Below are 22,859 nucleotides of genomic sequence, written 5' to 3'. Positions count from 1 at the left end.
TTCTTCATGTAGAAAGAGAAAAAAAAGGGGGCTTGCCAACCACAGGTGGATAGGATGTGTGTGTCACCCTTCTAGGTATTATAGAATTCCAAGCCACAGCTGTGTCTCATGGTCCATGCATGTATTGAGGGAAATGCTGATGCAAAGAACAAGTCCCAGTATAAACTAAGACCATCTGTGAACACAGGAAGTCATCCCAGTGCTCAAAACAGCTCAACAGGTTCTCCTACAATGTCAAAGCCATTACTATTCCCAACAGCAAGAGTCAAGCACACGTTTATAATTAAAAGCACAGAATCTTAGTTAGAAACTTCTAGTTGCTTTATCAAGTTTGCCAAATATCTACAAATTCCATCATCTTGCCATCCTCAAAGAAAAGTCATACATTTTAACATGAAATGTAGGCTATGCCTAATTTTTAAACTGCTCAAAACTCTAGTAAAATTAATTTCCCTACACAGCACTACTAAAAGAGGGAACACGTATTTATTAAACAGAACAAAAACTGGTTATCATTTTCAGTATCAGAACTGAATATTTCCTTTAATAATAAAACTTATGCATAAGAACATTTCAGTGAAATATAAAACAAACATTTTTCTCCCCTTATTTCCAACAATCTTTTCTAACGCCCACAGGGAGAAGGAGATGAAAAACAAAGAAAAATCTGCTAATCTGTAATCTGACACTAAAGATCCAGAAAGATGTTAGTTCTCCTTTCACTCAAGGGAAGGTGAAATGCAAAAATAAACACGTCAGTTTATTCATTAGTAGTCAAGTCAGGAGGTAAACACATCTCTCAAGTTAAGGTATCTTACTGTGAATAATGAAGGAAGTGCTCTAAAATGCCAAATTTGGAAAAGATACCACCTAGAAATAAGTGACAGTAACTCACAGTGATACTAAAAATAAGAATCAAGTTGCATTATCTATACTTAGCAACATCAATGCACTATGTGGATCTTCTTTATAACGTACTTTTTGCATAAATTGTGGATCTTCTTTATAATGTACTTTTTGCATAAATTGTGGAATGTGTTTTGAGAACAAAAAGTGTCCAGGTCACCTAGGCCATTTGTTCTTAGAGCACCTTGGTTGGGGGAGATCCAAGTGTGTATGAAGTTAAGTATTAATAAAAGCCTATGGCTAGCTAGCACTCTTACTGCCTGTCTTTCTACCTGCAGAAGCTTTTAGCACATTTATCAGAAGCCATACAATGCAAACCCTTTTGATATTAGGTCTCTGGGTGTAGCTTTCAAGATCATTCTTTGTTCCATTCTTCCTGTATTGTCAAACGGCACCCAATAGGTGGTCTAGAGTGAATTTCAAACATGTGCTATTAATACGCCCAAAACTGTTGCTGCAAAGGTGAAAAAACAAAAAACATATTAATTGAATACTGGCCTGTTCTTACTCATAATGACACAAATGTGTGTTCTATGTCCTCAAGCAATAGGAAATAATTTGTAAAACCATGAACTCTTTAGGTGAATATGCCTGCAGGTTTTAAAATATGTATTATTCATAGTTACTAAACAATTCTCCAACAAAAACTTCATACAGTTAAGTGTAGGTCACAATTTAAAAAAATAATGTTGCAACCCTTTTTTTTTTAAAATTTACTCTAGTTTTTGGACTGGTATACTAATGATTATTAGCAACAGTATTATATCTGTAGATACTTCATGTTTTAAAATGTCTAATGCTCTTTAGAATGGTTTTCTTATAAATATTTTTTGGGAAAGTCATGATTATTCCCACTCTATCGATGTCATATGGAAATAATGTCCCTACCTCAAATGACTGTCACAGGTTCATCAGATAACCACATTAACATGTACGGTATTTGACACATTACTTACTGAGTGCTCAAAACATTATTATTAATATGCAAAAGTACTGATAGTTATATTAAGGTTATGAGAGTCTATTTTAAGCAGGCAAGTCTGGTTTGGGTCTTTCTCTGGAATTGGACAATTCTTGCCCAAAATGAAGATACCACTGTTTATATATGCTGAACCATCTGCCTGGAATGCTTTTCCCTTCCTCACTCACAATTCCTAACTGCTCTCCTGGGCTAATTCTCACTCTTCAGATCTCAGCGTAGTCAGTACTCCCTCCAGGGACATGCTGTCCTTAACCCTGCCCGCATCTGCGTCACACTGCGTACACTGGGGTCTCCCTCAACATGCTCCAATGCACATCACCACTGTCTGCTTCCATGTTTGCACCCTATGAGACTCAGCTTCAGCAACTCAGGGATCCTGGTCTAGACACTCCATTCTCGGTGGTTAGCAGAATGCTGGAACACAGTAGGTGCTCAATAAATATCTGTGGTATGCAGACACCTGGGATGTGAAACCAGCCTGGTTGGCATTTCAAGAACAGGTTTTCATAAAGTGTAAGTGACTGGGGCCTAGAGATAAAGCAGAACCCAGCCATGGGACCAGTAGAGGATGAGGCTGGTGGGGTGGGGAGCAGTGAGGAGGGGTGCTAAAGGAGATTAGGTTCCATTAGGTCACTTCCGGTGAGAGCAGCAGGGCCACATCCAGACTGACTGTGGGTATCTAGAGAGCCATTGTGCAGCACCAGGAACCAGTGCCTGGGCTGCCTCCCATGGTCCCAGTCCGAGAGATTTCTAATCCAGAGCATCAGCAACAAAACACAGGTCAGGGGCCCCTGTGGGCTGGAAAGAAAGAGCCCGGTCTGACCCACACACCCCAAGAGACTTACCAGACAGTTGGGGTGTGCTGTGCACGCCTGGCCCAACATGGAATTGCAGTGCTGAGGAAGAAACTTGGAGACTTTGGCTACAGCTGTTGGGAAACGCACTGAAGTGTTCTGATTTGTTACGGCAGCTGCGTCATAGGAAGGGACCACTTTAGAATAGTATCTGACAGCATGGAAGGAATTAAGAGACAGAGCTGTGCTGGGGATTCGGGTTTTATACACATCACCGATAGCGTTCTCTGACGCAGAGCTGGACTGACCTTTAATAAAAGAGAGTATCCATCAGTATATGCAAATTGGTAACTCTGAACTACTATATCTGAAATAAATCACCCTCTATTTCATTTCCCCACAGTACAAACTTAAGATACTGCTACACTTAAATGCTGATGAAAACACAAAGTAAACTTTTTGGTAGTGACATTTAGTGTAATACAAACACTATAAATTAGTGTTCACTTGTCACTCAAAGACAGAGATTTTAGAGACACATCAGCTCTCTCTGCCTGTGTATGCCTGTGTGTGTCTTTCATCATAAAAAGTGACCATTTCTATGAAGCAAGGAAGAATGCTGGAAAGAAAAACTCCACTCAGCCACAAATAGTTTGGTCACTGATTTTTCCATCAGTGAGTGGGTTATACTGTTGTATCGCTCTCTTCTGTACAGTAACTAGAAGGCAGAAAAAAATGTTTAATATATAGTGAATGTTAACAATGTAGTCCCTATGCTGTGAATATTTATTTTCTTCTGGACACTAACAGAAATGAAAATAAAGGAATATAATTTTATATCGACTTTAAATACAAATGGACCTGGAATATTAGTGAAAAAAAAATCATTTCAGCAAAAGTGTACATAAATTTATGGAAAAGGACAAGTAAAAGCTACTTAATGAAGTCTAAACGCTGACTAAGATCAGCACTTCTGGTTTATAGGTCAGATTTATCACAGAAAGCAGGGGATCATAGGTGGCCACTTAACTCCTCTAACCTTCAATTTACTGGCCTAAGTGGTGAAAGTGCAATTTGAAAGACTTAACTGATCCCAACTGTTTCATTCGTCTTTCAAAAACCATTTTGCAGCATGCATGGCCAGCTACACATGTGCTCATATCCAGCACAAGGCAAAGTCCAAAATAGAGAAAAATCCATATACAGGGATGCATTTTCTGAAATGCTATGTATAAAATCACTTTCCCCACAAACCTGGAAACACTAAATGTAGCAAGAAAACTATTCTCTAAATCATTGGATAAACTACTAAAACCATTAAACTGGTGATAAAGGCTGCATAATACAAAATCCAAGCGTACAGGACACAATGTTAAGTAAAAAAGTCAGAGACAAAATTGGAGGTCCGATATGATTACTACTATGTTGTTGTTGTTCAGTTGCCCCATCATGTACAACTCTTTGTGACCCCATGGACTGCAGCAGGCCAGGCTTCCCTGTCCCTCAGCGTCTCCCAGAGTTTGCCCAAGTTCACGTCCATTGCATCAATGATGCCATCCAGGCATCTCAGCCTCTGACGCCCTCTTCTCCTTCTGCCCTTGATCTTTCCCAGCATCAGGAACTTTGCCAATAAGACAGATGTTTGCACCAGATGACCAAAATACTGGCGCTTCAGCTTCAGCATCAGTCCTTCCAATGAGTATTCAGGGTTGATTTCCCTTAAGACTGACTGGTTTGATCTCCTTGCTATCCAGGGGACTTTCAGGAGTCTTCTCCAGTACCACAGTTCATAGGGATCGATTCTTTGGCATGTTGCCTTCTTTACGGTCCAGCTCTCACATCATACATGACCACTGGGAAGACCAATACTATAGAAGATTACTACTATAGTACTACTACCAAAAAAAAAAAAAATATATATATATATATATATAATATATATACACATAAACATATATATAAAGACTTGAAAGAAATACATTAAAAAATGAAGTTATTATGTAGGCTGGGTTTTGTTGTTCAGTTGCTAAGTCATATCCAACTGTTTGCAACCCCATGGACTGCAGTACATCAGGTTCCCCTGTCCTTCACTGTCTCCCGGAGTTTGGTCAAACTCATGTCCATTGAGTTGGTGATGCTATCTGACCATCTCGTCCTCTGTCACCTCCTTCTCCTCCTGCTGTCAATCTTTCCCAGTATCAGGGTCTTTTCCAAAGAGTTGGCTCCTCACATCAGGTGGTCAAAATATTGGAGCTTCAGCATTAGTCCTTACAATGAATATTCTGGGTTGATTTCCTTTAGGATTGACTGGTTTGACCTCCTTGCAGTCCAAAGGACTCTCAAGAATCTTCTCTAGCACCACAATTTGAAGGCATCAATTCTTCGGTTCTCAGCCTTCTTTATGGTCCCACTCTCACATCTGTACATGACTACTACTAGCGGGTTTTTAGTAAAGGACTAATACTGCTTTCAAATAGAAAAATGTATATAAATAAAATCAGAATGAGAGGTTTGGTTCAAGGACCTTCAAGGTCTCCTCCAGCCTGAACCTGACATAAGCCTATGGTCCTAGTGGATTTGTTTCTTCTTGGACCAGTTACTTTAGGTGATACAAAACCAAGAGATCCAGGGGCACAGAAAGGCCTGAACGCACAGCATGAGGAGAGTGTTTCAGAGATTCTGCAGGATATGAAGAGTGAAAATGCAGAAGTACTGTCTGTGTAAGAAGTAACACCGACAGGCATGTGCCTGTGGCCTGGCCCCTCTCTGATCTAATCTGGGCTGATTTAATCACTCTTTGTGACATTCAGCCAGAGCTACTCTAAGCAGTTTATCCATGGCTCATGGCTACTTTTTCTTTCTCTCCTTCCCTCCTTACTATGTCAGGAAAAAAAAGTCTAAAAGGACTAACAAACACCCTGAGGCTGATACATGAGCAAGGAGGGCTGTGTCCTATTTTGGGCCCCTTTCTCCTTTGACTTTTGACATCAATCCCAGTAACCCCATTTGTTCCTGTGGTCTCCATTATGTCCCCACAATATGTACACAACCTCAATGACAGTGTCATATCTTTGCTATCACTACTAGTATTCACTGAAAACTCAGATGACAGCTAGCATTTTAAACCAATGAAACTTTTTTAAAATTAAGGCCTGCATATGACTTTTTTAGACATATGCTATCATGTACTTAACAGACTATGGTATGGTGCAAACATAATGTTTATACGCACTGAGAAATCAAATAATGTGTGACTCTATCGCGAAGCTCATTTTATTTCAGTGGCCTGGAAGAGAACTCACAATATATCTGCGGTCTGCCTATACACTCTTAGCACTGAATTAACATGAATACTTCCCTCACTTTAGATTCTACTCACATAATACACACAGTCACCAGTGTGCTCGTCATCTGTGAGCAAGATGAACTTTCTGGTGATGACAGTCAGTTTTCAGCCCACCCTCTGGGATAACACTATTCAAATGCCTGTGGCCAGCTGTGTCCTTCCAGCGGACAGCACCAGAGGACCCCGGGTGCACTCTTCCAGCTATAGCTCATCCCTTGGTTATGGCAGTGGCTGCACAGGAGCCCCGGCTGAGCAGGAGACGCCCCGAAGCCCCCATACTACAGCCGCAGAGCAGCGGGCAGAGCTCACCTCTCACAGCTTCATCCACAGTGTCCTGGGAGGCAGGAGCAGAGTACACATTCAAGCGCTCATCAGTCAGGACTCTGATGCCTGATGCAGGTGAGTGAGTGCTGCTCAGCGCACTGTTTTCCCTTAGAAGACAAAAAACATTCCTTAGGCATTTCTCAAAGAGGAGGATATGAACACTGTTGAGTTGAACTGCTCTTCTGTCATTAGAGTTCTAAAAGGCACAGAGATAAACTCTGTATTAAATATTAGAGCAAAGCATAGACTAGGACTCAGGATGGGTATTTAGGACGTGAAGGAAAGGTTTACTTTTCCTTGTTAAGAGTTCTTCTTGGTTTACATATTCTAATCAATTTAAATAAGGAAGCATTCATTTGGCACATCACCTTTTACACTAGAAACTTCTTTAAAGACTCCTAACTGAAAAAAATGAGCCTGGATTGCCCTGGTCACAGAGGAATGCTAGAATCTATCATGCCACAAATACATTGTCAGTCACCACAGGCACTACTTGTGAAGTCTGGTTTAAAGAAACAACAAAAAGAAGTTAAGAGTGAGTCAAGTCATGAAGGGATCCCAGGCCTGATACTATTATATATTTTATCCACTATAATTCAATGATGCACATCAACAAAGGGAAAAGTTCACTGATTCTTAGTAGATGCCCGAGTTCTCAGTATGGGTGGGTTCAGTGCCTGTGTTATTTCTAGCATTAATATCAGAGAAAAATAACAAGGCAACTTTGGATTCACAAGATTCAGACTGTCATACCTTTGTACCATGATCGTGCCTGGGACGGATAGCTGGATGGGCATTTGTTGTTTCTTACAAAACCTCCTATTGTTCTGAAGTACTTCTGTAATCTAAGAAACAGACAGACAGAGACCTACTTTATCAATAGATAGCTATAGATGTTTTTCAAAATATACAAACAGACATACATTTCCAATTATAAAACAGAAAGAAAGGAAACTGCAGCATTAAAGCATTGTCTAGGAGGATAAAATTCAAGGGCTTGAGAGTTGCATACCTGGCCCATGATGGCTGGAGGGATTTTCTCCCGGACAAACTTCACGTAATCAACCGTGGCCTCAAGGACGGAAGCTGCATCATTCTTTCTCCCCCTCATATACGGCAGCAGGGTGCGCAGCTGCTCACAGCAATACTTGATTCGTTCTCTGAGCAGAGAAGTGCGACAAGTAAGGAATAATTACTCTACTTTCTTCCTGTCACAAGGACAAACAGTCTTCCTCCTGGGTCTGTTTATAAAGGAACCAGCCTCTCCCTTTCCGGTGTCCGATTCAGAGAAAGACCATGTCCCCACAAGCCAGCAGCCTCCACGGCCCCTGGAATCCCAGCTTCCTGGGGCACCAGCTCACATGCTGCCAAGTACAGTGTCTGTGCCGATGGCAACCCAGCTCACTCATCCCTGTGGGTGTGCAGGATGCCCGGACACTGAGGACACCAGAGAACACCCCCTCTGCCTATGGAAACCCACAGGCGACGCACCCCTCAGAGGAGAGACTCACGCACCACACAGGTAAATCCTTTTGTGACCACACGAGAGACAGCTGGAAGAGAGAGTCCCTGGGATAGTCCTGTCACTCTGATCCGGACCACATTTCCAACAACACACAACTAGCATCCTGAAATACATGGGCTTTACCTATGTTCTGAAAGGAAAATCAAAAGCCTGCTTCCTTTACACAAGGCGGGCACATGAGCAAAACAAATAAACTGATATGCAAATGAGAACGACATCCAGGCTCATACCAGAAAGAAACCAACCTAAGTATTTCATAGTTCTGAAGGGAAATACATAGGAAATGTAACACCAAATTGACCGAAGCCTTTGGAACCTTCAGTTATCCATGTTTTCATTCGATAAACATTCTTAAGCATGTCTTGTGCTGAATACTGCCATACTGACATAAGTGGGATCAAAGGGTAGCTTTGCCAATTTCTAGCTGGGATATAGGCAAGTTACTAAACCTTTCTGAACCTCAGAATGACAAAAATAAATGGATTAAAAAATCCACTTTGACATATAGCCAGTGAATAACTCAAATATTCCAGACCAGTGGGTGGTATTTTAATTGGACTTTAAGCTTTGGGGGTTCCGTGGAAATGTATCAGGGATGATTCTGTAAAAGGGTTGGAAGTGTCAACAATTTGACACATGGATGAAGGGCTTTGAAAGGTCATACACCCTTCCATAGGGTACTTTCACTTATAAGGATCACAAACACAGAATAAACTTTCTGCAGAATGATATCCATTATGGTAGCCTTTCAGTAAAATGACTTCCCTGTGGCTCAGACAGTAAAGCATCTGCCTACAATGCAGGAGACCCGGGTTCAATCCCTGGGTCAGGAAGATCTCCTCGAGAAGGAAATGGCAACCCACTCCAGTATTCTTGCCTGGAAAATCCCGTGGACAGAGGAGCCTGGTAGGGCTACACTCTATGGGGTCGCAAAGAGTTGGACATGACTAAGCAACTTAACTTTCCTTTTCAGTAAAATAGGTAAACCAATCTAAAGACACAAAATAAGTGGATGCTTAAGTAAGCTAGAGGATATTAGTTCAGCAGAATATTATCTGGACGTGGAAAGGATATAAAGCTTACTGGGAAAAAATAGGGCATTTCTATAGGATATAAGTAGAAGATAGAAGAAGCATATAGAATATGATTACAGTCATTAGGGCCAAAAGAGACAATAGTGTCAATTAGTCATTATTTCTAGAGTGTTGGACTATAGAACATATTATTTCTTCCTTTTATTTTCTACATTTCCCAAGCATCTGTGGGGCACATATCACTTTTATAGTGAAAAATCATATTAAACATTTCTTCCATTAGGAAAATGTTCAAACATACAGGGAGACTGAGAGAATTAAAAATTCTTATTCTTTAAAAGCTGAAAGAATTAAGAATTTGTACAGGGAACGCTTAAATACCTATAACCTGGAGTCCACAGTGAACAGCTACTGTCCATGCTTTGTCATATATGAATCATCCCACTGGCCAGACATCAATCCATTTCATTACACTGAAGTATTTCAAAGTAAATTACAGACTTCAGTACACTAAACCCCTAAACATATTATGAGCTACAGTTAAAATTATTTTATTTTCAGGTAAAAGTCACATAAAATACTCCAATCTTAAGGGTGCCATTCTATGAGTTTTGATAATGCACAAAGCTGTGTGACACAAACCACCTCATTAACATTCTCATGACTCCAGAAAGTTCCTTCTGTCCCTTCTTAGTCAGTCTCATCCCCCGTAAAAGGCAACCACATTTCTGATATTTTTCCCTCTCACATTAATTTTTGCCTCTCTTTTAACTTCACGTGTATTTTTATGTAAGGTTTCTCTTACATAATGTTTTTGAGATTTATCCAAGATAATCTGTTATGTCAGTAATTTGTTGCTTTTTATTAATAGCATTCCAAAGTATAAATATGCCACAATTTATTTATTCAGGCTCTTTTTAATCAGCACTTCCACTATTTCCAATTTTTGATCATTAGGAATAAAACTACTAGATCTTCTATACATCTTTTTGTGAATGCACATTTTCATTTCTCTTAGTAAATGTACAGGAATTGAATCAATGGGCTATTTTATAAATTTAGAAGAAACTGGCAGAACTTTCCCCTAAATTCTACCATTTTACACTCCTACCATCAGTGTATGAGAATCCCTGTTGTTCTAAATCTATGACAACATTGAACATTGTCAGTTTTAGTTTTAAAATATTGGACTTTCTGAGGTATATGTGGTAGTATCTCATGCTTTATAATGTGCATTTCCATGATGACAAATTACATTCAGCATTTTTTTCCACTGCTTATTAGGCACTTATCTTCCTTTGTGAAGTGTCTGTTCAAATACTTTACCTATGCAGGTCTTCTTATTATTGAACTTTAGGAGTTCTCCATATATTTCAGTGTCAGTATTTTATCAATATATTTGTTTTGCAAATCTTTTCTCCCTGTCTGTAGTCTGCATATTTATTTTCTGAGTGGGGTCTTACGAAATCAAAAGTTGTAAATTTTGAGGAGTCCTAATTCTGTTTCTTTTGTGGTTATTGCTTTCTGTGTCATAAGGAACAATCACCTACCCTCAGCTAGTGAAAACATTAACCTTCATTTTCTTCTAGAACTGTAGCTTTCAGTTCATTACCTATGAGCCACATTAATCTATTTAAATATAAATTCATAAAAAATTAATAAAAATTTGAATTCATTTCCTAAGTTGCAATATTCACATTTCAAATACTCAATAATATGACTTGCAGTTACCTTCCTGGACAGCAGATACAGGCCATTTCTAACACTGCAGAAAGTTCTACTGAACAGCCCTATGCTAGAAGCTTTACAGCTCTAGCTTTATACAGTAACCCTGTCTATACTCCATGCTGAATTAATTTTCACATGATATGAGTAAGCGGTCAAGTTTCATCATTTGTTTCATATGGATGTCCAGTTGTTCCAGCAACATTTACAGAAAAGACTTTTGTTCCCCAAGTTGTTTGCTCTGGTGATTTGCTGAAAATCAAAAGACCAAAATATGTGGGTCTAATACTGGGCTACTGTGTTATATTATCTATCAGTCCATCTTTACTTTAGTAAAATAATTGATAAATGTAGCTGTATACTAGGTCTTAAAGCCAGGTAGCTTACACACTCCAATTTTGTTAGATGTTTTCAAGATTGCTTTATTCTAAGGCCTTTTATATTCAGAGCCCTTTCCATACAGTTTTGAATTAGATTGTCAACTTTTTCCCCCAAAAAAAAAACACAAAAAATTACTCAAATTATCTAGATTTGAATTGTATTTCAGTTTAGTGAGGACTGACGTCTTAATAACATAAATAGTTTAATTCATAATTATATATAATGCATGACTTAGGTTTTTAGTTTATCACAGCAATATCTTGAGTGACCACTGTACAGATATCACATGTCTTTTATGCATTTTTGTTCCTAAATATTTTTGTTAGAAATCTGTCTGAGCACCAGGCTAAGACCTCCTTGAAGGCAACAATTTATTTCTTATCTCAATTCTCCAATCATATTCTGGCACATTACACTCACACCTACTTGCTGAATGGCTAAATGAGTAGAATGAGTGAGTAGCATATCTTCCGTTGCCAGATAAACTAGTTTCACAGTGACGACTTTTCTTTTTGGCCATGCTGCACCTTTGTTGCTGCCTGCAGGCTTTTCTGTAGTTGCAGCGAGTGGGGGCTACTCTCTAGTTTCTGGTGCCCGGGCTTCTCTTGTTATGGAGCATGGGCTCTAGGCATGCGGGCTTCAGTAGTTGTGGTGCGTGGATTTAGTAGCTCCGAAGCACACAGAATCTTCCCGGACTGGGATCAAACCCACGTACCCTGCACTGGCAGGTGGACTGTTAATCACTGAACCATAAGAGAAGTCTTCACACTAACTTTAAACAATGCTATAAAAAACTATGAAATTCATGAAAGTAATTTCTTCCTACAAAGGAATAATGCTAAAAAAAAAAAAGGGGGGGGGAGGCTGTATCAAAATTTACCTTCTCAGCTTTTCCTTGCTTGAATGAAGAAGAGAAATCTTTTTCCTTTTCTCAAAATTTGACAATGGAGCCTTTAAATCAAATCCAATGTTGTTTCTTAGAGATTCAGAGCTAGAAACAAGAGAAAAATTGTACCATATATTTAAAAGGAAAATTATGAGGCAATTGTAAAATAATTACCAAAGCATTAACCAAATGGTAAATGCTTTGATAGCATTAATTATCAAAGCATTTAACCTTATGTAACTGGTACAAAATATCTTATTTCAAAAGAATTTATTATTAAGATTATCATAAATTCAATCCAAAATTCTAAAAGATACCGATTAATAACAGATACAAACAGTACTAAAATATTCTAACCTCACTGTATTCCAAATTACATGACTGTATCTAAAGGTGCACTGCAGGAAAACAGCACAGAGGAGGAGAAGGCCAAGATACACTATTCCAGCTTGACCAGCAACTGCTGCAATTTCCCTCCATGTAAAAATGCATCATTTAATGGATATTTTCTGACTCTACCATTTTTCTAGATTTGATTTTAATTGATTTAAAAAATATATTCCCCCAAGAAACTTACAAATTAATATTATCTTCTTCATTTGAAGATGAAAAAATGACTTTCAAATGACTTCATTTGAAAATTTACTTTTATAGGCTTGTGAGGAAAAACAAAGATACAAGGAGGGCTCAAAGAGCAGTTTTAAGTAACACAAGCCTTCCAAAACCCTTCCCAACCTCAACTCTCAGAAAAAAGTTTAACACAGAAAATTTCTTTGAGGTTAAAATTTTTTTTTTTTTTTTTTGAGGTTAAAATCTTAAGTAAGATAAAGAAAGCTGCTGTTAACTCTGCACTACTGAAGTAAGTGTATCCCTGGTTTAACCACACTTACTGGTTGCCAAGTCTCCTCCTTGTACAAAATAGTAGATGGTCACATTCTACAAATTCTGGAAGTGACTCAGACTTCTTACTGCCGTCACCCATAATCCTCAGCACTTTTGTCCATTCTTTATAGTCAAATGCTCTATTTAAAAATCGCCTTGGAAATCAGCTTCAAGCGAAACAAAGAAATTCACGCATATAGAATTTTTATAAGCATTCAATGTTAGAACTGAAAGGGTTTTAAATGGCTCTCAGTTCAATGGCCTAGCCTCTGCAGGTTTGAAGGCTAGTTCTAATATCCCAGAGGGACACAGACAGAGAGACTGTCTTTAAAGGGTCATTTTCAATAAACAGGGTGATAGTTCAGGAAAAGACATTGGGGAAAAGCGTAGCAGCAGATGGATAACAGCTCAGGATTCCATTGTTTTAAAAGTCTGAACATCACTGCTTTTATTTAACCCAGTCTCTAGTTGAACATGTCCAGTGATGGGAGTGGGTAGTCTATCCCTTCTCCAGTGGATCTTCCCAACCCAGGATCTCCTGCATTGCAGGCAGATTCTTTACCAACTGAGCTATCAGGGAAGCCCGATGGGTAAGTCACTACCTGACAATTCAACCTGCTCCCCTGTGGTGGTGGAATGCTTCCTTATACTGAGATGGATATTTCTTTAACATGCACCCTCAGTGCCAGCTCAGGATTCTGAAATACAGAACAAGCTGTATCCTTCTTCCACAAAACAGATACTTTCTTTTGCATCAACCCCAGCACTGGAGCTGCTGTTCCACAATCAATAAACCCTCCAGAAACGTTTTTTAATGAAATGTAAACAGTAAAAATTGCTATTAGGAAAAAGTGAAGAAAAAAAAAAAAACTAACCAAGTAAATACATCAGTAGAAAAATATCCCAGGTGTTCACTGCAGGACTTCTGCAGAGGCAACTCAGGTTGTTCAGGCTTCACAGAAATTTCATTCTTAACTGCAAATTAAAAAAAGGAACCATTTTAATTATAAAATCACTGGCGGGGATGATGTTAATCACACATGCAAGCTCTAATCAAAAACAGTTGTCATGTTTCACTCAATAGGTTTTACAAAGCAGTGCTTTTAAAATAAAAAGTAATTTATAGATTTCAGCCTGTTAAGCATGAACAACTTGGGTGAGAAAGCAAAATTACAACACTACATAAAGCTTACTCCACAGCGGCCTCCTTTAACCAGATTTTACTAATTAGTGATAGGTGTGCTTAAAATGCATTCAACTGAGCTTATTTATTATTTACAGGTAAATGTCAGAGGCAGAAAATGCATATGAGTCTTCAGTAAGCAGCTGCATTGTCAAAATAAAGCATCTGATGGTTGTGTTGTTTTTTGGTTTGGGGGTTATTCTTTTTTTGCTGTCTTGCAGCTGCTTATCCTCAGAGCAGAGATGAGATGACTGGTGAGATGTGGTTATGACCAATAGGAATGTGCTAGACAAGTGGAGATGAGCAGCTGTTCTATTTCCAATGAGAACCAAAATGAGAAGAGATTACCAAAGGACCCTGGTCCAGAAGGGTTACCATTTCTCTCCAAGGAAGAACTCTGACACTTGCAGTGGCTGGGAGCCATTAGAATGTTACAAAACAGACTCACTCATCTTCCCTCCATAATGAAGAACATTAAAAAAAAAAATGAGAGGTGTACTGAATCTTGTATCATCTGGAGTATGAGCTTATCCATCACAATCCCAAAAGTGTCTTCCAGGTCCATTTGAAGAAAAATACCTTAATTTAAATAGATTCCTGCTTGTAACCCAGGCTTTGAAAAACCATAAACAGTCACTGATCAACAATGATTCCAGTGGAATTTAATTTCAGAAATTGGAGTCTGCCCTTTTACAAGCCATATTAAAACTAATTTAATTATCTTAAGTGTTCAGATGCTGGAAATACATATAATACAGTATAGATGAAGAATTTAGAAATGTAAGGTCTCACTGAAGCACTGACACCAATTATCTGTATATAAAAATCTAAAAAAAAAAAAAAAGAAAGTAACACACAATAAAAATCTAAAACAGAAAGGATAACCACTCTATCAACTTAAAGAAGTAAAATAATTAATATACAAGTGTTTACCAAAGCACAAGACTCAAGGTTAATGGCACTCGTTTTTACCTAATCATACAATGACAAAGCATGAATAAGTCCATTTAAATGACTAAGGAAAGTCCATTTAAATGACTACGGAATGATTTAGCAGCTACTAAAACAAACAACAAACAAAAAAAATACCCTGTGCTTAACTACAACATTGCATTTGTCCTTATGCAACACACTTTAAACCTTTGAAAACAAACTTTCTCCACAGGTAGAGAACATATGTTTCCCTTTATTTTATTCACACTTGTTTTCTGCAGTTCTGTTCAGTTTAGTTCAGTGGTATCTGACTCTTTGCAAGCCCATGGACTGCAGCACGCCAGGCTTCCCTGTCCATTACCAACTCCCAGACCTTGCTCAAACTCATGTCCATTGAGTCAGTGATGCCATCCAACCATTTTCATCCTCTGTCGCTCCCTTCTCCTCCTGCCTTCAATCTTTCTCAGCATCTTTTCTAGTGAGTTAGTTCTTCGTATCAGGTGGCCAAAGTACTAGAGCTTCAGCTTTAGCATCAGTCCTTCCAATGAATACTCAGGACTGATTCCCCTTAGGATTGACTAGTTGGATCTCCTTGCAGTCCAAGGGACTCTCAAGAGTCTTCTCCAACACCACCGTTTGAAACCATCAGTTCTTTGGCGCTGAGCCTGTTTTATGGTCCAACTCTCACATCCATACATGACTACTGGAAAAACCATAGCTTTGACCAGATGGACCTTTGTTGCCAAAGTAATGTTTCTGCTTTTCAATATGTTATCTAGGGTTGGTCATAGCTTTTCTTCCAAGAAGCAAGTGCCTTAATTTCATGGCTGTAGTCACCATCTCCAGTGATTTTGGAGCCCCCCCAAAATAAAGTCTCTGTTTCCATTGCTTCCCCATCTGTCTGCCATAAAGTGATGGCACTGGATGCCATGGTCTTCGTTTTCTGAATGTTGAGTTTTAAGCCAACTTTTTCACTCTCCTCTTTCACTTTCACTAAGAGGCTCTCTAGTTCTTCTTTGCTTTCTGCCATAAGGGTGGTGTTACCTGCATATCTGAGGTTATTGATATTTCTCCCGGCAATCTTGATTCCAGCTTGTGCTTCATCCAGCCTGGCATCTTGCATGATATACTCTGCATAGAAGTTAAATGAGCAGGGTAACAATATATAGCCTTTCCCAATTTGGCACCGGTCTGTTGTTCCATGTCCAGTTCTGACTGTTGCTTCTTGACCTGCTTATAAGTTTTTCAGGAGGCAGGTCAGGTGGTCTGGTATTCCCATCTCTTTGAGAATTTTCCAGTTTGTTGTGATCCACACAGTCAAAGGTTTTGGCGTAGTCAATGAAGCAGAAGTAGATGTTTCTCTGGAATTGTCTTGCTTTTTCTATGATCCAACAGATGCTGGCAATTTGATCTCTGGTTCCTCTGCCTTTTCTAAATCCAGCTTGAATATCTGGAAGTTCTTGGTTCACATACTACTGAAGCCTCGCTTGGGGAATTTTGAGCATTACTTTGCTAGTGTGTGAGATGAGGTCAATTGTGTGGTAGTCTGAATATTCTTTGGCAGTGCCCTTCTTTGGGACTGGAATGAAAACTGACCTTTTCCTATCCTGTGGCCACTGCTGAGTTTTCCAAATCTGCTGGCATATTGAGTGCAGCACTTTCACAGCATCATCTTTTAGGATTTGACATAGCTCAGCTGGAATTTTATCACCTCCACTAGCTTTGTTCTTAGTGATGCTTCCTAAGGCCCACTTGACTTTGCATTCCAGGATGTCTGGCTCTAGGTGAGCGATCACACCATTGTGGTTATATGGGTCATGAAGGTCTTTTTTGTATAGTTTTCTGTGTATTCTTGCCATTTCTTCTTAATATCTTCTGCTTCTGTTAAGTCCACACCATTTCTGTCCTTTACTGTGCCTATCTTTGCATGAAATGTTCCCTTGGTATCTCTAATTTTCTTGAAGAGATCTCTAGTCTTTCTCATTCTACTGTTTTCCTCTATTTCTTCGCATTGATCACTTAGGAAGGCTTTCTTATCTCTCCTTGCTATTCTTTGGAACTCTGCATTCAGATGGGTGTATCTTTCCTTTTCTCCTTTGCGTTTCACTTCTCTTCTTTTTTCAGCTTTTTGTAAGACCTCTTCAGACAACCATTTTGCCTTTTTGCATTTCTTTTTCTTAGGGATGATCTTGATCACTGCCTCCTGTACAATGTTACCAACCTCCATCCATAGTTCTTCAGGCACTCTGTTTATCAGATCTAATCCCTTGAATCTATTTGTCACTTCCACTGTATAATCTTAATGGATTTGATTTGGGTCATACCTAAATGGTCTAGTAGTTTTCCCTACTTTCTTCGATTTAAGTCTGAACTTTGCAATAAGAGTTTATGATCTGAGCCACAGTCAGCTCCTGGTCTTGTTTTTGCTGACTGTATAAAGCTTCTCCATCTTCAGCTGCAAAGGATATAATCAATCTAATTTTGGTGTTGACCATCTGTGATGCCCATGTATAGTGTTGTCTCTTGTGTGTTGTTTTCTTCAGACTATGATAAACAAGGATTATAGGTCCTTATACTGTAGAGAATGCAGTTACTTGTCAACATTTAAAAGGTATCAGTGGAAAACCAAATGTATAAAAACAGTTCTCAGAGAATTTTAATTACAAGTTTTCAAACCTTTGGAAACTTGTTTTCCACTCACCAGTACGTGAGAAATATGTTTTCCAGTATTTCAACACAACACTCATTTTTTCCATTGTTAGTGGTTCGGTTAAAGCAATATCAGCTCCGTGCCCTGAAACACAACCTAAGAATCTTTGTATTAAATATTGACCTTATGATTTCTACTTGGAGGAAAAACAAATAATATACCCAACAGGCACATACCTTTAAAATTCTCAGGGATTATAAAAACAAACAGCAAATGTGTATTTTTTTCCTCACCAAATCTGAAAGGGAAAAAAAAAGTTTAAAATGAAGCAAAATCAACATTAAAAAACTTGGGATTCATACATTTAGCTTATTAGGAAGTAACTACACTAGGGTGATATTCTTTATTTCATCAGAATTTAAAATGGTGATGTTAACATGGAAATTTACTGACAGCAGCATCTTAAATCAGTGAGGGAAAAGACTACTGTTGTTCAGTTGCAAAGTCATGTCTGACTCTTTGCTATCCCATGGGCTATAGCTCGCCAAGCTCCTCTGTCCATGGGATCTTCCAGGCAAGAATACTGGAGTGGGTTGCCATTTTCTTCTCCAAGGGATCTCTCTGACCCAGGGATCAAACCCGAGTCTCCTGCATCTCCTGTACTGCAGATGGATTCTTACCCCTCAGCCACCAGGGAAGCCCTAGTGATAAGGATTTTTTTTTTCAGTTTACAAGATGTTGCATTTTGATTTCATGCAATTGTATGAAGAGGGCTCTGCAGTGTGGCTGAGGTGGGCAGTAGAGTTACAGATTATTTGAAAAATACAAGGGAAGGGGATATTCTGAAACTCATGCTTGCTCTGTCTAAAGTTTTATATATAATAGATGCTTTAGCCTCTCTGTTTCCTTTTAATGGGCAAGAAAATCCAAATTCTGAGTCATTAGTCAAAACCCTGGCTTCTCTGAGCAAGAGTTCACTCTGTTAATAAGAATAGTCTTTTTACAGTTCATTTCTATAGCAACCACTAATGCCAGGCTGTTTAAAACTGGACAAGGGGTAAGTGAGAGAGAGGTGACTTTTTAAAAATAAACCTTTAACTTTAGAATAATTTTACATTTACAGAAAAAAATATGAAAACAGATTTTCCGTATACCCTAAACCCAATTTTCCATACTGCAAACACCTTACATTAGTTTAGCAAATTTCTTACAATTAATGAGCCAACATCGATACATTATTATTAATTTAAGCTCATTCTTTATTCCAATTTCCTTAGTTTTTCCTAATGTACTTATTTTTCCTATGCCAGGATCCTATCCAGCATCCTACACTACATTTAGTGATCAGGCTACTTAGGCTACTCTGCACTGTGGCAGTTTTGCTGACTTTTGTTTTTGATGATCTGGATAGTTTGGGGAATACGGCTCAGGTATTTGAAAATACCACTCATGTACTAGGTAGAATATAACATGGACCACTTTTATTCTCACTTACAAAAAAAAAAATAAAGCCAAAACCTTATCCAGATTCTTGATCTAACTACAAGTTTATAAGACATTTGAAAAAAAAGAGGAATATTTTTTAAGATGCTATGGGGATGAAATCAGAATGTGGGAAATTTATAAGACAAATGGCCCCTTTATAAAACACATAGAGAGAAGATAAAAAGAAAAAAATCAAAAGGAAAGGAAAATTGAATCTCCATTTGTATAAAACTCACAGTTTAAAAAAGAAATCATAAGATAAACAAGAGAAATTTGAACACCAGCTGGCTTTTTGACAATACTAAGGAACTGTTATTAATTTTTTAGGTGTGATTATTGGTACTGCTTTTTAAAGATCCCTTATCTTAGACAGGTACTTATTCAAGTTCTTATGGATAAAAGGAAATGATGTCTTAGATTTGCTTTAAAATAACCTTGCCTTTAAAATAACCTACCAGTGAGCAGGGATGGGAGGCTGGAGAAGGAGGTGTAGGAGAGGGTAGGTATGAAACAAGATTGGCTGTATATTGATAACTATACTATGGGCACTTGGAAGTTCATTGTACTATTCTCTCTAATACACTTGAAGATTTCCAACATGATTTTTTTTTTTAATTGTGGCATTATTGTTAACTATACTTAGGAATTCAGTAAGGTGGAATTCTGATATTTTGGTGGATACTGAGCACTGATATTAGCTAAAAGAAAATGATTTCCCATGGAGAATAATACTGTGAACCTGACTTTAAAGAGAACAGCTAAAACTGTTGAAGACAAACTATTCTCAAATATGTAAAGCATCATTTATTAGTATATGGCCATATATATGGTTATTATTTATTCCTTAAAACAAGACCTGGAAGAACCCCCAATGAATAATATTTGGTCATCTTATATCTGCATTTGAAAGTAAACATACTCTATTCTACATTCCAAATTACATTACACATAGAATATAGATCTAAGCCATACATACTGGGAACCTACTGTGTGCCAAATTCTGTGCTGGCTCTGGGGGATACCAGGAACAGACAGAAAGACCAGTCCCTGTCCTTGTGGAGTCAACACTTTTTTGGGGAGGACAGACACTGAGCAAATGCCTGTAGCTGAGTAATTCAGTGGCGACTCTGTGCCCAGTGCTGCAAAGGAAAGCCGTGGGGTCTGAGGGGAGCATGGCCTGGGCACCAACCTGCTCTGCAGCTTCAGGCAGGGATACCCCAGCTGGCGAGGAGCAACCACATGAAAGGCAGGGGCTGCGGGAGAGTGGGAAGCAGACAAGCAGCAAAGTGCATTCTGGAAAGGGAACAGCAGATGCGCAGGCCTGGGAGTGCAACGAGCAAGTGAATTCCAGAAAGTAAAAGAAGTCCAGGATGGCTCTAATACAGAGCTTCTGAAGGACAAACACTTAAGACAAGACTAGACAGGGAGGCAGGGCTGGAGTCTGATTATAATAGGCCTTTTAGGCCAAGTTAAAGATACAGTATTTCATTAAAATGAGCAAAAAGTAAAATAAGATGGACAATGGAAACTGTTAAGCTTGGGAATAACATGATTATCTTTGCATTTTTGGGAGACCACTCTGCCTACAATGGGGTGAACTGACAGAAGGTGGCACAGAATACATCTGAGAGACCACAGTGTAAGCTATCCAGGCAAGAGTTGACAGAGAAAAAATTATTGAGACATACTAAGAAGTTTCTTTAAATGATTCAGAATATTTACTAAGTCAATTATGTCAAACAAGTAGGATATTGCTAAAATGTGACAATCACGCTACTGAGATCTATTCAGGGTTGACTCTTTGCTATGAATTCTGAAAGAGAATGTGGGCTGAAAGAGAAGAGAGGAAAGAAGAGAGGAAACTTAATATGGTTTCTATGAGGAAATGAAAAGCTCAGGAAGTTGTTCTACTGTCAAAACAGGCAAGTGTGGGAGGGAAGGTAGAATTTGACCACAGACTGACGTGACACTAAGAAAGGCCCGTTAGCACACGGTGTGCTGCGGACGGCGGGGAGCGGTGTGGACGGCGGGGGCACGGTGTGGACGGTGGGGAGCAGTGTGTACAGTGGGGTGAGGAGGAGAGAATAACCGATGCCATGATGTAAGTTTTTCATATCTATTTTGTAAGTGATGAAAAAGTGTAGAGTATACCAGGGGTATGGCTAACAGGATGAGGTGGGAGGCACAAACGGACTGAACAGATAGAAACTTAGTGGGTAGTTTAGGCCAACTTTTGAAATAAAAAATACTTTCCAGGTTCATGAAAAAATACATCATGGTAAGTTAAAATATTCTAGAATTAGAGAAGTTTTAAAAAGCAGATTCTCTCCTTTTAGAAATAATCCTGTTTCCACTTTTCAATTGATTTTACTGACTAGAAAACAGGTCAGATTTGGATATATGGATTTTTATACCCTGATGAATTTCAAGCTTTACAAACGGAGTTGGAATTCCTGGATTTGTCAAGAGAACAGAATCAATTACCAACCCAAACACTTCCCCTGCCGGTGAAGCCCTAATTGTACAGGAACTCCAACAATCAATAGAGTTCCCAGAATCCAACACTCTGGTCCACAGATCAGCTTCTCAATCACATTCTGTACAAATCAATAAGCTGAAAGAGTTTCTAGTATCCAGGGTCACCAAAAAAGGACCTCTTTCCACTAAATGAATGTTCCTTAATGCAAAACTAAGCAACACCAAAATACAACAAAAATCTCCTTCCTCCACCTCAACTGATAGCACTTCTTTCACATGCCAAAGCCAAATTGCAGGTTCTGAGACCTTACGAACACTTTCTCAGTTGAGGTCTCCTGAGATTTTAAACATCTGCAGCTTGCTGGGGATACTTTATTTCCCCTGGTTTCACCACATACACTGCTGAAATGACATGATGCTTCCTCCGTACACAAGACTGGCTGTTGATGTTCTAGTGTCCATCCCTACACGTCCATCTCCAGCAACCTCTGCAACTGGAGGCTGCTATAAGCTCACCCTGAAGCAGTGCCCACCCCAGCCTGGTCCCCATCTCCAAGTCCAGTCCCTGGTAGCTGGAACAAAAAAATAAAAAGATCATACGAAGGTGTTTTGAGCTGAGTTGTACACTTTGATGATCGAAGAACCTCAGGAAAGCCCAGCTGGCCTCTGAAATCTATCATCTAATAGGAGAAACAAAAGGTTCTTTTAAGTCCATATGAAGCCAGGGGACATTTTAAAATGCACTTCCTTTATAGCACAAGGATTTCAAAAGACAAAAGCCAGTGTCATTTTTGAGGAGCAGCCTCTCTGAGAACTGTTTCCATGATGCTGCCTGTGGGCCCAATGCAATCAAATTAACCTGGCATGGTGTAGTTTGGTCTTTGTAACAAGTAATATCCTTTATTAATTAATTAAAACAACAAGCATTTTCGTGAGAAAATTAAGAGTTTTTCTATAAATATGAAAACTGTGAGTTTACTTGCTACTAATAGGGCTCCTGCGATAAAATGCAATGATTTCTTTCCAATAGTGAAGGCTGGTGTTCCCTGCTCACAGTGTGCTTTTTGTCAGAAGAATTTCTGCTACAACCCTAAGTCAGGTTCACCAGATGACGTGATGCTAGAAACAATAAACATCTAGAATGTTCCCCAGTTCTTATAGGATAATGTGTTTTTTTTTTTAATTTTTATTCCATGACTTTATGTTTATGAATAATGCTTTTAGAAAAACTACTTAGATGTTTTGTTGTTACAGTGTTTACTGTCAAGAATTCAGGTCATGCAGACTGGCTAATCGGATTTTCTGAGCAGCACTGACAAGTCAAGGATGTCCTGGAATTTGGGAA

General features: G+C 38.8%; 1 protein-coding gene across 1 annotated transcript in view; it reads right to left on the bottom strand.

Moving 5' to 3' along the window:
* Positions 1-509: 509 nt before the first annotated feature.
* SOHLH2 (spermatogenesis and oogenesis specific basic helix-loop-helix 2) overlaps positions 510-22,859 on the bottom strand; it is a 39,565-nt gene continuing 17,215 nt past the window's right edge. The window contains exons 3-11 of the mRNA XM_069601560.1: positions 17,788-17,849; positions 17,603-17,707; positions 13,661-13,760; positions 11,898-12,008; positions 7,365-7,512; positions 7,106-7,197; positions 6,338-6,459; positions 2,734-2,990; positions 510-1,360 (exon numbers count right to left, since the gene is read on the bottom strand). Of these exons, the coding sequence (XP_069457661.1) occupies positions 1,340-1,360; positions 2,734-2,990; positions 6,338-6,459; positions 7,106-7,197; positions 7,365-7,512; positions 11,898-12,008; positions 13,661-13,760; positions 17,603-17,707; positions 17,788-17,849 (1,018 nt within the window). The 3' untranslated portion in view covers positions 510-1,339. The remainder of the gene's footprint in view (positions 1,361-2,733; positions 2,991-6,337; positions 6,460-7,105; positions 7,198-7,364; positions 7,513-11,897; positions 12,009-13,660; positions 13,761-17,602; positions 17,708-17,787; positions 17,850-22,859) is intronic.

This window comes from Ovis canadensis, chromosome 10 (genome assembly GCF_042477335.2).
Source record: "Ovis canadensis isolate MfBH-ARS-UI-01 breed Bighorn chromosome 10, ARS-UI_OviCan_v2, whole genome shotgun sequence".
Taxonomy (NCBI): domain Eukaryota; kingdom Metazoa; phylum Chordata; class Mammalia; order Artiodactyla; family Bovidae; genus Ovis; species Ovis canadensis.
Note: the sequence above shows the minus strand (reverse complement) of the source record. Positions and strands in the feature narration are given on the sequence as shown.